Raw genomic sequence first — 17174 nt, forward strand, 5'->3', positions numbered from 1 at the left:
CCTTATTGTTGCATTCGACATTGTGGACGCTTAAGCGTCCATAGGACGCGAAAGCGTCCTTCCTTTGGTTCAAAATCTTCTTTCTTGTACCTTGCTTGTCATTTCCTGCATAAATTGGGTAGAATTAGGCTCAAAAGCATATATGACATATTTGCATAATATTTGGAGTTTTCCATGGGGAATCTTGCAAAACAAGTCACTAAAATGCCTAAACTCCTATATGAAATATATCACTTTTAAACACTTATCAAACTCTCCCCAACTTGGCTTTTTGTTTGTCCTCAAACAAATCAATTGAAAAGGAAACTAACAAGGCTTTGGACAAGGTTTTTAATATGGTCTCAAACTATTCAAAACAAAAATTTAAACAAATGGTGATTCAAATATGATCGCGCTGGCAAGCATGAAGTCCTCCGCTACTCTAGGTGCAAACTAAGAATGCGAAATATGTCCTAAGTACAAACTATACATCATAAACTTCAAAACATAAACATAACTATCTATGAACCACACCTAACACACTTCTTTAAAAGTAAATGCAAAACTATGATAACAATAAATGAGGTAATGAACACACATCCAACAATCATGCTAACATCCTATTTAAGTTAAGTGTTCATCCAATATCGTCTCAAAAAGCATAAAAGCATGGATCAAAAGGTCTAGCAAGGGTTATAACTTGGCCGGGCTACAAAAGAAATGTCATATGTGGGGCAATTGATCAGAAAGCCTATCAAAGAGGAACATTTTTTTGTATCACAACTTGAAATCCATATACTTCCCTACCAAGAATTAAAACCTTTGGTGATTAACAATCAAACTTATAACCTTGACAACTTATTCTATTTTTGATTTTTCTCTTTCTTTTTCTTTTCTTTTCTATTCTTTTTCAAATGTACAATTTTTTTTTTCTTTGATTCAATGTTGCCAGGTTATTTTACAATTTCACCAGAACTTAACATATAATGCCTCCTTTTTCTCCCCAACTTGAATACAACAAAAACTCTAATTGAATGTTCCCCTATCCTAAGGCAAGGGACAAAGTACAAAAAGGTTAAGGGTTCAACAAAGTAAAAATATCAAAGTCCTATAAGATTCAACCATGAACTGGATTTTTGAAAAATTTCAGGCAAATTCAACAAGCATTGTGCTTATGAATATTGACAGTTCATGTTTGAGGACTTGATTCATTAGGCTCGGATTGGGGTATCAGATACTCGCTCTTCTCACAGGTAGGCTTTATGTGGTCAAGTAGGTTACTCTCAATTCAAAAAGTGCCTTGATCCTTTCCATGCTTTCAAACAGTTTAAAATAATTATCAGATTTAACATAACTAAAACAAGTTAGACGGTGATTATCGGTCTCCAGCATATATATACAACAGTTTGAAGTTACCTCACATTTAGGTTAAGTACTAAGTGGTTCAAAGATATTTATGTTTATGAAAAGACTTAAATGATATATATTTTGTGCAAAGTACTTGTTTCAAATTCTTAGTAAAAACCTAGAATAACGGGAAACTAATACCTTGGCTTTGTGCTTTCTCACAATTCATAACATTATCACTCACCTGCTTTTGCTCAATAATTGGCTCCTTAGAGCACCTTAAACTTTGATGTTCATGAGCAATCTTTCTTTTGACGAAACACAAGCAAGTTTAAACAAAATTTTCATCCAAAGCAATAAGTTAAAAACCAAACAACAAGCTAAGTTATTTAACCCAAAATGAAATTTAACTAAACCAAAATGTTGAACACTCGAAACCGTGCTCAAAAAGTATAAGTACAAAAGCATTTAAATTGTTCCAACATCAACATAAAAACATAAACATAAAAAGTCAAAGCAGAAATATCAAAGCATCACTAAAAATACAATCTGATGCGGTCAGTTTGCCGCATCATCATCATCCATGTCATGATCATCACCCTGAGTACCACCAAAAGCTGCACCACTGCCCCTCCTGGGAAAATTGGCCTGTCCCCAGGCCATCTACAAGCCTCCATGTAAGTCTCAGGTGACAACATCTGGTAAGCAGGGTCCATGCGAGCCTCATACAGTGACTGGTAGATGCCTCTGTGGCTCCTGTAAAGTGCAGCATTCTGGTCCATAATAAAATGGTCCCGCTGCTCCTGTCTCTGCTCGTACTGCATCATATAAGCCTGAAAAGATGAAAACTCAAATGAAGTAGGAGGATGAGGTATGTCCTGCTGCTGAGTATCCTCCTGGTGCACACCCTCCTGCTGCTGAGTATCCTCCTGGTCATGCTCAGGCTCGGGCTCATGTGGTATAACTCCAGCTAGTCTTTGTGAATGGAGTTCTATATATCTATCATCAACCACTCCTTTAAGCTTTTCTGTTCTAGGCTCAGGTATGATGACTCCTTGGTCTTTCAGTAGACCCATAAGTAGACCAGGAAAGGATAGCTTGGTTATTTTCCCTATGAAACCACATAATGCGACATGCTTCATTTGGTCTGAAATTACTCGTGCAATGTCGACTTGTTTTCCTTTCACAATGCTCCAGAGTAAAGGAAGGGCAGCCATGGGAGTGGTGGTAACATGACTTCTAGGAACAACATTATGTACCAAAAATTGGAAAATAATGCCAGCCTCAAGTTGCAAGTCTTTAAACCTAGCTGTTTTGTCCTCTTTGCTTTTCTTTCCGGGAATGAAATGTTTCCCAGGTAAAAGTAAGTCTTTGGCAATTCGGGAAAAGCTATAGGTATAGTCTTTTAACATCTGACCATACTCACAAAGTGCTGGTTCGGCAGGGTCTTCAGGTGGATCAAGCTCAAGGGGGTCACCTAAGTAAGTGCTTATGGCATCTCGGTCAAATCGTACGGGAACACCCCTAACATAGCTAGTATATGAAAACCTAGCATCCATCTCTTTTTTGTCACAATCAGGCATTGCATTGGCGTAGAATTCTCGCACAATGTCTGGGTTAATTGTTGTTTCGGGAGTCAAAAGTTTGTCCCACCCCCTAGATGTGATCATGTTAAGGATTGGGGCATATTGGCCGGTTGGGCTAATGGTGAAGGTTTTTTCATGCCAGGTACCCTTGTTTAGTTCCTGGTACCTTAAATAATGTTTCCCCGAAGAGAAACGGTTTCTATCAAAGACTCTGGGTACAGGTAAGGAACGTTCGACGGTTCCGGATGTGGAACCTCTAGTTCGTTTGGTACCGGTTTGAGATTTTGGAGCCATCTGCAAAACAACCAGGAAAGTCCATATACACAGTATAAACAATAATTAGAATCAATATGGAATAATTGGAAGTGAACAGATCAAAAACCAACAAAAACAGTCAAAGTCAGAAGCAGCACGCTAGGAGGACGCTTTCAGGACGCTTAAGCGTCCTGGGTTTGAAAATGAGCACGCGAAAGCGTGCAAACAACGCGAAAGCGTCCTGCCTTCGTTCAGCTTCTGTTTCTGCAGAATTCAAAATCCAGCAAAACCATTCCAGACAAAAGGCAGTACCAATCTAGCATTTTATCAATTAAGTTCATCCCTAACAACACGCCATTTTGATGTAGTATAATTTTTGCATCAAACAAAGTAAGTATTTTAATATCGTCTCCACAGGGAGTTGCGTATATCATAAGCATTTTCACAATAGTTCACATTAAGGGTTTGGATATAAATTGTTTGTTTGTAAAACTATGTTCCTAAACGACATAAAAGTAAAAACGAGATGAGATCGAACTATTTCGCTTGCGGTATAAGATAACGAGCAAGCATAACAGCAGCAATCTCTTGATCGATTAACAGACTCTAGCTTTATAACCAATATTATCACAATCATTTCTACAACATCCTTCGTGTCCAAAGCGATATCATTATTTCTAAATTATCGTTTAAACATTCGTGTCCAAATCCCTTAAACGATAACAAAGTCGATCGGATAACTTAATCGACCGTGTCCAGCCTGATTAAGTATCCGAAAGCATTAAATTCTTGATTAAAAGCAATTATCAAAGGTTTACAAACTTGTCAAGAATGATATAACTTAAGATAGTTTGTTATTCTAGTTCTAGATTCAAGAGTTCGTGTCCAAATCATCTTGAATCTCTTTGAAAGCATTAAACATAAGAATAACAACAATATTGAATCATTAAGCTAGAACCTTATACATTAAAAGATCAAAAGATTACATAATAGCTTGTTTGTTACCTCAATACTACAAAGAAGATGATAGCTACACATAGACATGTATACTATAACAAGGGATGAAGGAAAGATGAAGATTCCATGTCAAGATCCTTCGTGTCCAAAGCGATCTTGAGTTGAATCTACTCCTAAACCACTTGCTTTGTGTTTCTCTCTATGAAATAGCTCTAACCTCTCTCTAGAAATGTATAAAATGTTACAATGGAATAGTCCCTCCAAAAGAGAGGTAAAAGATCTATTTAAATGGGGCAGTACTCGTTGTGGACGCTTTCGCGTCATTAGGACGCTTAAGCGTCCTTCACAAAATCTCACCCAGTGACCAATAGCAAGCTGCCACGTAACCAACGTAAATATCTTCTGACAAAAGTAAATGAGTACGCTTTCGCGTGCTAAAGGCGTGCAGAAAGCGTCCTAAGACGGTTTGTTCTTGGAGTTTGCACGCTTTCGCGTGATTAGGACGCTTAAGCGTCCTACTTGAATCATGAAAAGCGTCCTGAAAGCGTCCTGAAAGCGTCCTTATTGTTGCATTCGACATTGTGGACGCTTAAGCGTCCATAGGACGCGAAAGCGTCCTTCCTTTGGTTCAAAATCTTCTTTCTTGTACCTTGCTTGTCATTTCCTGCATAAATTGGGTAGAATTAGGCTCAGAAGCATATATGACATATTTGCATAATATTTGGAGTTTTCCATGGGGAATCTTGCAAAACAAGTCACTAAAATGCCTAAACTCCTATATGAAATATATCACTTTTAAACACTTATCACATATCTGAACACCTCTCTTCAACAATGACCAATGATTTTTTAATTTCGAATTGAATCAACAAAATTTGGGTTTTATGTTTTTTGAATTGGGGAAGAACACCTACTCAATTCATGGAAGAATTTTGGGGGATTTTGAACTATAGGTGACAAATAATAACATTAGGGTTCCATATTTATATATTTGGGGAAGAAAGAGCCGTTAATTTTGAAGTGGAGAAGAAGTTGTTACTGTGTACAAGGAGAAAGAGCCGTTGCCAATTTTCTGAAAATCCATCAATTTGGTCCTTGGAAATTTTCTGAAATCCATCAATTTGGTCCCTGCTTGCGTGGCATCTGACGTGGTAAGCCTTGTAAGAGGTTAACGTTACACGTCACCTCCGTTAACAGACCAACTTAACGGAGGGACCAATTTGATTGACATTTTGTAAATTCAGGGACTAAATAGCTATTTCGAATAATTCAGGGACGAATTTGGCCGATTTGTCAAAATTCAAGGACGAATTTGAGGTATTAGTCATTTTCAAACAGTATTTATACTCTTGATGACTTTAGTGCACTATAATCAATCTCTCTTCACTTTTACCACTCGAATACCTATAAGGTCCAAAAATTCTTTAAAAATAATGGAGTAATAATCAAAGTCAAGGAAATATGTGTCGAAACTCACATTTTTTTTTTCTTTCGAATTTTCTGAGGTTTTCAAAATATTTTCAAATAGTAGCATATTTTATTACACCTCTTTTTACAATGCACGCATACTATTTGAACTCTCCTTTTTTTCTTCTTCTATGCTACTGGACTTTTTGGATTAAATTTGCTTTTGTTGTTTGCGAAAAACACCAAAACAAAGTGTTCTGCATGCTTTTTGGATCAAAGAGGTAGATGAAGAAGCTATGAATTGTTTTAATATTTCAGCAACACTAACTTGCAAAAATGCATAAAAAACTTGAATAAAATGAAGAAATAAACACATGAACAAAATTGATTCATCAACATATTCATTCAATTCATCAAACATCAAGAACGATGAACACATTCAGGAAGATATGATTTTTGTTAAAATTCTAAACTAGATTTTAACTCTATCTGAATGTCACAAAAATTGATCCTCAAAACTGATGTTTAAGAACTTAAATATAGAACATCAATTACATAATCACAGTTTATCTTTCTTGCAAGTTATCAAGAAACCAAACCCGGCCGCTGGTATTGATCGATCAATTATTATTATATAACCCACCCACATCAAAATAAATCAAAGAACAAGAATCATATGCACACAAAATAAATTGAAACCAAAGAAACTAAAAGACTGGAATTTATTATTGCCAGTAACCAATTCAAAATACATTCAACAGGACAATGTCTACAATTTGTAAATACAATATAACTGATCTATAACCATATATATCGTTATGCCTCGAAGATCCAGTCTCCCCAAACCAATTCTTGATGAACCCTAATCTGATCACAAGGGTAGTAAATAGTTTGATGGCAATAGTCAAAATACACACTATAGTAGTAACTCTTTTCCATCCAGATCTTCTCGCTAGCGATTTTCCCTACCCACCAACCATCGTTATCAAACACGTCAACTTTTTGATTGAGTTCAAACTTTGAAGGATTACGAACACGTGGAGGCAATGGACGAAGATCTTTGGAAAAAAGCGTTTCCATAAGAAGTTCTGACTCATCATCTTTAAGAAGATTCTTGTAACGGATCACATATTTTCCACTATCAAGACATGAAACAATTGTAGCTTCAAAGTATGAACCTACAAACCCTTCTTCTTTGCTGCATACTTCTACTTTATCTCCTTCCTTATAATCAACTCTCTTCACCGGTGGACGCATGGTTGCACAAGATCAAGAATCTATCGGAAGAATTAGAGAGAGATATGAATAGTTTTTTTAGTATGAAGTTTACCGTGGTTGTTATTATATAGTGTGGGTGATGGGGGTGTTTGTTTTAGATTGAGATATTTTTGTATATTGTTATTGTGATTGGACGGTTGAGATTTTCTCTTTGGTTGTTATATTTTTTGACAAAATCTTTGGTTGTTATATGAAAAAAATTTGTCCCTCGAAAAAAAATATGAAAAAGATTTGTTACGATTCTTACTGAATTTTCGCTAATGACCAAGTATTTGATAGTTTTTTCTAGCGGAAGTATGTGATAGTTTTTTTTTTTTCCCACAGATTATACTATGTAAAAGTTCGATTTTTTTTTTTTGGGGTTTATTTATTTTTGATTTATAAAAAAATCATTTACTTTATATCATTAATAATTCAGTTTTGAATAAAAGCTGATTTTTTTTTTTACGTATAGCCTTTTTTTAATGTTAATGGACCGTCGTTTTATTTTGTGTTAACCCTTTGCTTTTACGAGAAAGACACGGTAATTTAGAGTTTGATCTGAGGTATAATAAATTAACTAATTTAGGCCACCAAAAAAGCAATTAATTTATGTAAAAACACGTTATGCACCTTGTTACTTAGAGCACCTACATTCATGTCACATATATAGATGGTATAAATGGACCACACTCAATACAATATATCACTTCATACTTTCTAATTTTTTTTGGTGATACACTTTCTAATTATTTAAACCACCTAACTATATTTTTTAAATATTCATACAACTCATCTAAAACTTTAAAATGGGTTCCACTAATCTTATAAAATATACTTCAAAATTTATATTTTACATTAATACATAAAAAAGCATCGTTGCCTTACGGAGGTACTATGAAGTATGGAGAGTAAAGACGATCTCATAACATATGTTAATTATCAAAGCCGCACAGGCAAAAATTATTGGGATTTGTGAAACCACCCTAACAAAGCGCGATAATTATACTCTTAGTCGTCAATTCAATCCTAGAGCGTGTTTTTTATTTTGTTGTTGTCAATTTAGTCTATAAAATTACTAAGAAATGAGACACTTTGCAATTTCAATATATTCAGGGACTACAATTACATTGTCTCACATTTACAGACCAAATGGTTATTTGGACTAATTTCAAATATCCTTTTAAAATTTTAATTAGTTGTCGTGTTTTGGTTGTCCATATCTAAAGAGGACTTGTTATTCAACAACAACTTCTCAGCAGCATCCACGGTCATGAATGATGCTCATTTTTCCAACATATTTAAACAATTTTTATTTTGAATGAACATATTTAAACTATTAATTATTAATTAATTATAGTCTTCATCCTCTAGTCAAGTCTTCCTCTAATTCATATTGTTTCTTAATGTGATAAGTAATAATAAGTTGAATTTTTATTGCTTAGGCACAAGGCAAAGATAATGATGAGTAGTATTGTATGTCTTCTAAAGTTGTTTGGAGCAATCTTTGTTCTGTTGAATGTTGCTTTTGTTTCTGGTAGTTGCATAGAAAAGGAGAGGCATACTCTCCTAGAGTTGAAGTCAGGTCTTGTGTTGGATGACACTACCTTTTACCTTCTTGGGACAGTAAGAGTGATGATTGTTGTGCATGGGAAGGAATCAGTTGTACCAATCAAACTGGCCATGTTGAAATACTTGATCTAAATGGTGATCAGTTTGGTCCTTTTGAAGGCGATATCAAAGCGTCATTGATCGAGTTGCGGCATTTAAAGTATTTGAACCTCAGTTAGAATTTGTTTTCAAACAGTTATTTCCCAGAATTATTTGGTTCTTTAAGAAACTTGAGATTTCTTGACCTCCAAGGTTCATTTGATGGGGGAAGAACTCCAAAGGATCTTGCTCGTCTTTTGCACTTGCAATATCTTGATCTTTCGGACAATGGCCTTGAGGGTACAATCTCTCATCAACTTGGAAATATCTCTCATTTGCAGTACCTTGATCTTAGTTCAAAATTCAAATGATCTTGTGGGAACTGTTCTTCGTCCACTTGGAAGTCTTTCAAATTTGCAGGAACTTCATCTTGGATACAATCAAGGACTCAGTTTATTTTGGAGATGAATGGCTTTCTAATTTCACTCTTTTAACGCATCTTGACTTGAGTCACTTGCCGAATCTCAATTCTTCTCATGTCTGGCTGCAAATGATTGGAAAGCTTCCAAAAATACAAGAATTGAAGCTATCTGGTTGTGATCTTTCAGATCTTTACCTTCTTTCACTGTCTCGTTTGCTATTGAATTTTTCTATTTCTCTTGCAATTCTCGATCTTTCACAGAATGTCTTCTCATCATCCAAAATATTTGAGTGGGTATTTAATGCTACCACCAACTTATTGAACTTGATCTTAGCCATAACATCTTCAAAGGCACCATTCCATATGATTTTGGCAACACGAGAAACAATCTTGAACGACTTGACTTGTCCGGTAACGTACTACATGGTGGTAGTAATATGGAATCATTTAGTTACATATGTAGCTTAAACTCATTGAAACTTGATTCTAACAATTTGAATGAAGACATTTCAACAATTCTTCTCAAATTGGCTGGTTGTGCTAGATACTCATTGCAAGATTTAAGCTTACATCACAACCAAATTACTGGCACATTGCCTAACCTTTCAATATTCCCATCTCTAATAACAATCGACATTTCAAATAATATGTTAAGTGGGAAGGTACCAGATGGAATTCCAAAATCATTGGAGTCGTTGATAATTAAATCAAATTCTTTAGAAGGTGGAATTCCCAAATCATTTGGTAGCCTATGTTCATTAAGGTCACTAGACCTGTCAAGTAACAAGTTGAGTGAAGATCTTTCGGTAATGCTTCATAATTTGTCTGTTGGGTGTGCAAAGAACTCGCTGAAAGAATTATACTTGGCTAGCAACCAAATTATTGGCACGGTACCTGACATGTCAGGGTTCTCATCTTTAGAAAATCTGTTCCTATATGAAAATCTATTAGATGGGACGATCCTAAAAAATTCTACATTCCCCTATCGATTAGTGAACCTCTACTTGGATTCCAATGATTTGGATGGTGTGATCACTGAATCTCATTTTGGAAACATGTCCATGTTAAAGTATTTAAGCTTGAGTGAAAATTGGGTGCCACCTTTTCAACTGTCTACCATATATTTAAGGTCTTGTACTTTAGGGCCAAGTTTTCTGAAATGGATTCGTAGTCAAAAATTTCTTCAATGGGTGGAAATTTCTGATGCTGGAATCTCAGATGTTGTTCCAGTGTGGTTCTGGACTCAAGCAACAAATATAAGGTTCACGAATATTTCGTACAATAATCTCACTGGCTCAATATTGGAGATCTGCAGGAAGATGTTTATATGACTCTTCCACCTGGTGTTTCCTCTCCCAAGCCAAATCAAGTTTGTAAGCTGATGAAGTCTTTATATGGTCTTAAACAGGCCAGCAGAAAATGGTATGAGAAGTTGACTTCTATCTTACTGCAACATCATTTTGTTCAAGCAGCTTCTGACCATTCTTTATTCATCAAACAAACTGATTCATCCTTCACTCTCCTTCTTGTATATGTGGATGATATTATATTGGCTGGTGACTCTTTATCTGAATTTGATCACATCAAATCCATTCTGCATACATCCTTCAAGATTAAAAACCTAGGTCAGCTCAAATATTTTCTTGGTCTTGAGGTGGCTCATTCTCACAAGGGCATCTCTCTATGCCAGAGAAAATACTGCCTAGATTTGCTTTCAGATTCAGGTTTTATTGATTCCAAACCTGTTTCTACACCCTCAGACCCTTCTATCAAGCTATATGCTGACACTTCACCTCTTTATGAAGACATTTCTTCCTATAGAAGGTTGATTGGCAGGTTACTTTATCTTACCACTACAAGGCCTGATATTACCTTCATTACACAGCAGCTGAGTCAATTTCTATCTAAACCAACTCAAATTCATCATCAAGCTGCTTTAAGGGTGCTCAGGTACCTCAAGGGATGTCCTGGCAAGGGTCTTCACTTTCCCAGAAGCTCATCTTTACAGTTACAAGGTTTTTCTGATGCTGATTGGGCAGGGTGTTATGATACTAGAAGATCTATCAGTGGCCAATGTTTCTTTCTAGGAAACTCATTGATATCTTGGAGAACTAAGAAACAGTTAACTGTTTCTAGATCATCCTCTGAGGCAGAGTACAGGGCTCTTGCTTCAGCTACATGTGAACTTCAATGGCTCCTTTACTTGCTTAGAGATCTTCACATTCAATGCCCTAAGCTTCCTGTTCTCTTCTGTGACAATCAAAGTGCTATTCACATAGCTTCCAACCCTGTGTTCCATGAAAGAACCAAGCATTTGGACATTGACTGCCATATTGTAAGAGAGAAGCTTCATGCAGGCATTTTCAAACTTCTCCCAGTTTCCTCCAAAGAGCAACTTGCAGATTTCTTCACCAAATCACTTTTACCTCAGCCTTTTGGTGTTTTACTGTCCAAGATGGGTTTGCTAGACCTCTACCAACTTCCATCTTGTGGGGGGATATTGGATGATACTAGAATAGAAGATAACTTGCGCAGCAAGTTATCTAGTTAAACCTAGTTTCAGTTTGTATTCCATATGAGCTAGTTCACCATAGCTATTCTACACTAGCATTTCATGTATATATATGCTTGTACTCTCTAACATTGAATAATGAGAATCATTTTTACTTCATTCATAATACTCAATTCCAAATATGCTCGTAAGATTTTCTAGAGGTTGTCAAGTAATTATGGATTCAAATCAATTTGAAGGTTCAATCCCTCCGTTTTTTCGAAGTGCAACATTGCTACAGTTGCCTAATAACAAATTTTCTGAAACTCACTTGTTTTTATGTGCCAACACTGCGGTGGATAGGTTGCTCATATTGGATCTATCAAAGAATCAATTATCAAGGAAGCTCCCTGATTGTTGGAATCATTTGAAAGCATTGGAATTTCTAGATTTGAGCGACAATACTTTGTTTGGTAAAGTTCCATTCTCAATGGGATCATTATTTAAAATTAAGGTATTAATATTGCAAAACAATAGCTTGACAGGGAAGCTACCTCTCTCATTGAAAAATTGCACAGAAATGACCATGCTAGATCTTGGAGATAATAAATTCTCAGGACCAATACCGTATTGGTTAGGACAACAATTATAAATGTTAAGCTTACGAAAGAACCAATTCAATGGGAGCCTTCCGCTAAGTCTTTGGGACTTAACAAACATTCACCTGTTGGATCTCTCTGAGAACAATCTATCAGGACGAATTTTCAAATGCTTGAAGAATTTTTCCACAATGTCTCAGAATGTTTCCCCAAATCGAACCATATTTTCTGTATTTTTTTTATTACAAAGGCACCCTTTTATATGAAGGCTATGAATTGATTGCATTGTTGATGTGGAAAGGTGCAGAACAACAATTCAAGAATAATAAGCTCATTTTGAGAAGTATTGATCGTCAAGCAATCAATTGATAGGAAATATTCCAGAAGAAATAGGAAACTTAATAGAGTTGGTGTCGTTGAATTTATCAAACAATAATTTGAATGGAGAAATTACTTCAAAGATTGGAAGGTTAACATCACTTGAATTTCTTGACTTGTCAAGAAACCATTTCTCGGGTTTGATTCCTCCTTCTCTAGCTCAAATTGATTGTTTGTCCTTGTTGAATCTGTCAGATAATAATCTGTCTGGAAGAATTCCAATTGGCACGCAGCTGCAGAGTTTCAATGCCTCAAATTATGAAGGGGATGCTAATCTTTGCGGGACAATTGACAAAAAATGTCTAGGAGACGAAGAAATTGCACCCGAGAAACCAGAAACACCAGAAGAAAGTAGTCCAGAGGATAAAAAACCAATTTATTTGAGTGTAGCATTATGATTTATCACAGGATTTTGAGGAATATGGGGATCATTGTTATATGTTTTTACAATAATCCTTACTTTGGAGGAATCTCTGAAACACATATACTCCTTGGATTATGTGTGACTCGGTGTTGGATACATATCGTGTCCGACACAACACCGACACATATAATTACATTGAATTATGTCATTTTTGATAGAATATACTATTGATTTATTCTATCAATTTTCTCAAATTATTATCGGTGCCAACGTGTTCGTGTTCGTGCTTCATAGGAAAGAATGTATGTATGTCTGAGAGGAAAATCTGTGTAAGACTAAAATATTGCTTTGACAGGAAAGGCATGAGAGACATTTTTCAAGGCTTCACCAAAGTTATGATTATGGAAAGATTTGTTCACACATTGAAGCTGTCATTTGACATAATTAAGAGTCAGTCAATCATACATGGCACTGTAAACAAGCTCATAAGTTATTTTATAATTATACATTATACTTAGAGTAGCTAAGCATGAAATAAAAATTGCATATGATGTGTGACATGCACATTTCCAACTTAAGACCACTAACTGTCTTGGGAGCAATAAAATGTCATGTCCCACATCGGTTAAAACATAGCAAACACAATGGTTTATAACCTTCCAACACAGCCAATTGTTTGCTGAGTGGATTAACATCAACTTGAAACCCATGTGGGGGCAATAAGGTGATGGAACGAGGCTGTGTCTCACCGAAACCGAAGGCGAATGGAGGGAGCCGCATGAGGCTGGTTTCACAGAGCAGTGAACACTTCCTTCTCTCGACACTCTTGACAGTGGAGGGATCACAGGCTGCTTTTTGCTCGACAGTGGAGGGATCACAGGCTGCTGTATTCTCAGCCTATATGGCCTGGTGAGCCTAGCCCATTGAACCATCACTTTTTTGCCTCGACAGTGGAGGGATCACAGGCTGCTTTTTGCTCGACAGTGGAGGGATCACAGGCTGCTGTATTCTCAGCCTATATGGCCTGGTGAGCCTAGCCCATTGAACCATCACTTTTTTGCCTCGACAGTGGAGGGATCACAGGCTGCTTTTTGTCTTTCAGCATATTTGAGGCATATGGTCTGTTATATGTTCCATATAATTTTTTTTTGAGGCATATGGTCTGTTATATGTTCCATGTAATTTTTTTATTAGTATGTGTTATATGTTCTTGGACAACTTAATTGACACAATGCATGTGTTATAACTTTGTTGAAGAAGGGTAAGAGAACATGTAGCTGCTCTGATCAGAGAAATATAAACAAGCTCAAATTTCTATGCATCAATGATTTAAATAATCAATTTGTGTAGCATTATATTGTGAGACACTATTAATACTGTTACTTATGTTTTGTAAACAAATTAGTGGGATACAATAAGTATACCACTCCTAGTCTTGCTTCACTTTTCCAGTAGTGTTACTTGAAAATTCTTTGAAGAATAAGTAGCCAAGAAAATTGAAGGAAATGGTTGAGAAAAAATACGATTGTTGTTAATCACTCTTTTATCAATGTGTTTCTTGTTATGTACTAAAATGTTCTGCTGCTTTATAAATGTCTGTTGCAGTGCCTCAATAAGTATACAGACCTTGTATTTTGGTGAGAAATTTGCCAAAAAAATCTACAAATTAAGGACCTTGTCATAGATTATAGTTTGTGACTTAAAACCAACTTTGGTTCGGCCTACCGAAAAAGACTAGTCTCTACAGCATTCGAATCAAACCAGTTCTAGCTGAATAAGATGTTGATCAAGTAATGGAAAATTTCAAAGAAATAACTAAGTCAAATTAATCTAAATATCAGCCTCAGCTATACATGAAAAGATGGTTCTCTTCATATGCCAACAAAAAACAATCAAAGCAATCCATTACATACTTTAACATTATCATGGAATGCTCTGAACATAAAACTAATTATTCTTATTAATCAAGATTACTAGGATGAACCCTCTTTTTTCCACAAAGAGGAACACCAAATAGCTTCACAGAAGAGCTATTACAATCCTTATCATTTGGTAATTGAGGTGATGATGAATCCAATTCAACAAGCTTCAAAATAGCAGCACTATTGTTGCTTCTTTGTTCAAAGGGTGAAGCAGGACTCACATGGTTTTGAATGAAATATATAATATCATTGTAAAGATTCTTCATGTGACTGAGTTCTGATAACAGCATGAAATTCTTTCTCCTTAGTCTTTGATTGTCCTCAGAAAGTGCTGTTAAGATATCAGTGTTTGATTTAGGAGATGGTAATGGAGAATCAATCCAGCATATACTTTCATCTTGTTGAAAAATTTGTGGTGATTGTTCATAGTATTGTTGTTGATAGTGTTGAGGGGTTTTTCTCCTGTGGATTTCACATAATAGATGCTTAGCTCCTTTTTTGAAGTAATCATTTGCAAACTCCCACCTATCAGCAACAACCTTCTTGAAACCCTGCAAGAAGACACGCATCAGACACCAACACTACATTGATACATGTGACTTTATTCCGCTGTTCCATTTTCTCAAATTATTGTCAGTGCTTCATAGCTTGCAAAACTGTTTTGAAGAGCTTACATAAATAACTTATGACCTTTTCATAAGCCGTTTTCAGCATATTTTCATAAGTTCTCTAGTATAACTTCTGAAAACAGTTTAGAAATTATATGAAAATAGTTTGATTTTCTTTTCTCCTTTGTTAAACACTTACGCTATAATCGTTTACTTAAGTTGTTCATACAAACAGTTGCTAAATATATGATGTTTTACTATCATAGTCCATCATGTAACTATAATAATGAACTGAACCTCTGAATGCAATCAGATATAGGTAAGTTATTTAAGTTATTCTTATGGTTCAAGAAGTATCAAAAAGGAAAATTTATGAGACCTTTTTACACTAACTAAAGAAGATACTTACTAAAACAATGAATAAGGATATAGAGAACATAGAAGTTAGAATTTGAAGATTCTCACATATGTATTTAGTTGCCTAACAAAGCTTGAGAAATTATTATGCTTGAAAAAATTGGGAAGAAGATCTCTAGCAAACTCAGGAGGCCTCCAAACAACAAATGTAGTTTCATCATCACTCCAAGATACAATGTGGTCAGTGAGAGGATCATCAACAAGTTGGTATGTCTTTGTCAAGAAAGGAGCAGGCACTGATTTCTGAGACTCCATAGTGAACACCATGTTATCTTCACACCTCTCTAATGTGAAAGCCATCACACTAAACCAAAGACTTATGTGCTACTTTTCTAATTTTATGCTTTGTTATGTTATCTTCTCTTACTCATTCACTAATGCACCACCAAGTTTAATATAACCTCTCACTCTCTTTCTATTAGAACAACAACTCTTATTCACAAAGAATACACTAGGTTTGATTAGAGAGTTCGGCCAATTGTGCCTACGTATCCGATTATAAACTGGTTGTAATATTTTTCCATTAATCAAATTTAGGATTACATATTACAAATTTTGTTTAAATACTACGGTCCAATTTACAAGATTATATCTGATCAGTAGACAACTTGTGTTTAAATACTACGGTCCAATTTACAAGATTATCTCTGATCAATAACTTATCTATTTACCGGTAAACTATGAGTCATACCCAACATTTCCACATTATAATTTTACTCTATGAAACAAAAACATTACATATCATTTAAGTAACTCTTCTTTTGGCTATCTTAAATATTTTACTAACTTTAAGAAGCATATGACCATGTCAGTACAAACAATGAGTTTTTGTAGGATAAACTATAATAAGATCCAATGACTCTATTAATTAGTTATTTGATTGTTCTCTCTGCTGCAGTGGTGGTGGATTGATGCTTCTTGAGAGATGAGCTATATATACTTTCTATTTTTATTTTTGGTGAAAAAACATTAGGGTATAAATTTATTGGATTCTCCAAATTTTGTGCAGAAGGGACTATTTAGTAATCAAAATTTCAAATCAAAACACTAGTTTGAGTATAAAAGTTACAGAAAAAAAAAATGTAAAGTCTGCATTATATAGAGTAACATTTTATTTAGATTATTACAAAGTTTATGTCCTCTGCAAATACCTAGACTAATGATTAATTAATTCAAAATGATAACATTTTAATTTATTTCTTCTTGTAAGACACATATATTTTATGGAACTTACTAAGTTTTGGATGGTTGCAATAATCCTCCAAAAAATAACTTACTTTTATGTATGTATATTGGCCCTCTATTTATAAGTGTCAGAAATTGTTCAATTTGTTGGTCCCTCCCTCCCCTCCACCCTTGTCTTTACTAAGTACATGCATTTGAATGATTTGAAATTTGAAACTTGGAACACTATATTTTCACTTTATTTGGAAACATATACTTCCACATAATACATGTGACAGAATGAAATAACAAAAACAATAAAATAAATGTCCATGAATTAATCTTTGTTTTTGCAATTTTCATCATCAAATC

The 17174-nt window shown here is 35.1% G+C and overlaps 2 protein-coding genes and 1 pseudogene across 2 annotated transcripts; 1 reads left to right on the top strand and 2 right to left on the bottom strand.

The window, feature by feature from the left end:
• Window positions 1-6223: 6223 nt before the first annotated feature.
• On the bottom strand, window positions 6224-7305 carry LOC146924668 (protein AGENET DOMAIN (AGD)-CONTAINING P1-like). The gene has a single exon (XM_085710954.1). The coding sequence runs from the start codon at window positions 6786-6788 to the stop codon at window positions 6348-6350; it is 441 nt and encodes a 146-aa protein (XP_085567080.1). The 5' UTR covers window positions 6789-7305; the 3' UTR covers window positions 6224-6347.
• Window positions 7306-8252: 947 nt separating this feature from the next.
• On the top strand, window positions 8253-13039 carry LOC146924669 (receptor-like protein EIX2; annotated as a pseudogene).
• Window positions 13040-14492: 1453 nt separating this feature from the next.
• On the bottom strand, window positions 14493-16540 carry LOC146924670 (heat stress transcription factor B-4-like). The gene is made up of 2 exons (XM_085709620.1): window positions 15687-16540; window positions 14493-15164 (listed from the first exon to the last, which is right to left on the bottom strand). Exons 1-2 carry the CDS (start codon window positions 15936-15938, stop codon window positions 14652-14654), a joined length of 765 nt encoding a protein of 254 aa, XP_085565746.1. The 5' UTR covers window positions 15939-16540; the 3' UTR covers window positions 14493-14651.
• Window positions 16541-17174: the final 634 nt, after the last annotated feature.

This window comes from Medicago sativa, chromosome 5, assembly GCF_051527215.1.
Source record: "Medicago sativa cultivar Bolivia chromosome 5, Bolivia_mono, whole genome shotgun sequence".
Lineage (NCBI taxonomy): Eukaryota > Viridiplantae > Streptophyta > Magnoliopsida > Fabales > Fabaceae > Medicago > Medicago sativa.

What these genes read in the sequence shown, in the direction of transcription:
- LOC146924670 (XM_085709620.1), bottom strand. Translation starts at nt 15,938, where the DNA reads ATGGCTTTCACATTAGAGAGGTGTGAAGATAACATGGTGTTCACTATG. An exon ending in TTAGGCAACTAAATACATAT is followed by an intron (nt 15,165 to 15,686) that starts GTGAGAATCTTC and finishes GTCTTCTTGCAG; the next exon opens with GGTTTCAAGAAGGTTGTTGC.
- LOC146924668 (XM_085710954.1), bottom strand. Translation starts at nt 6,788, where the DNA reads ATGCGTCCACCGGTGAAGAGAGTTGATTATAAGGAAGGAGATAAAGTA.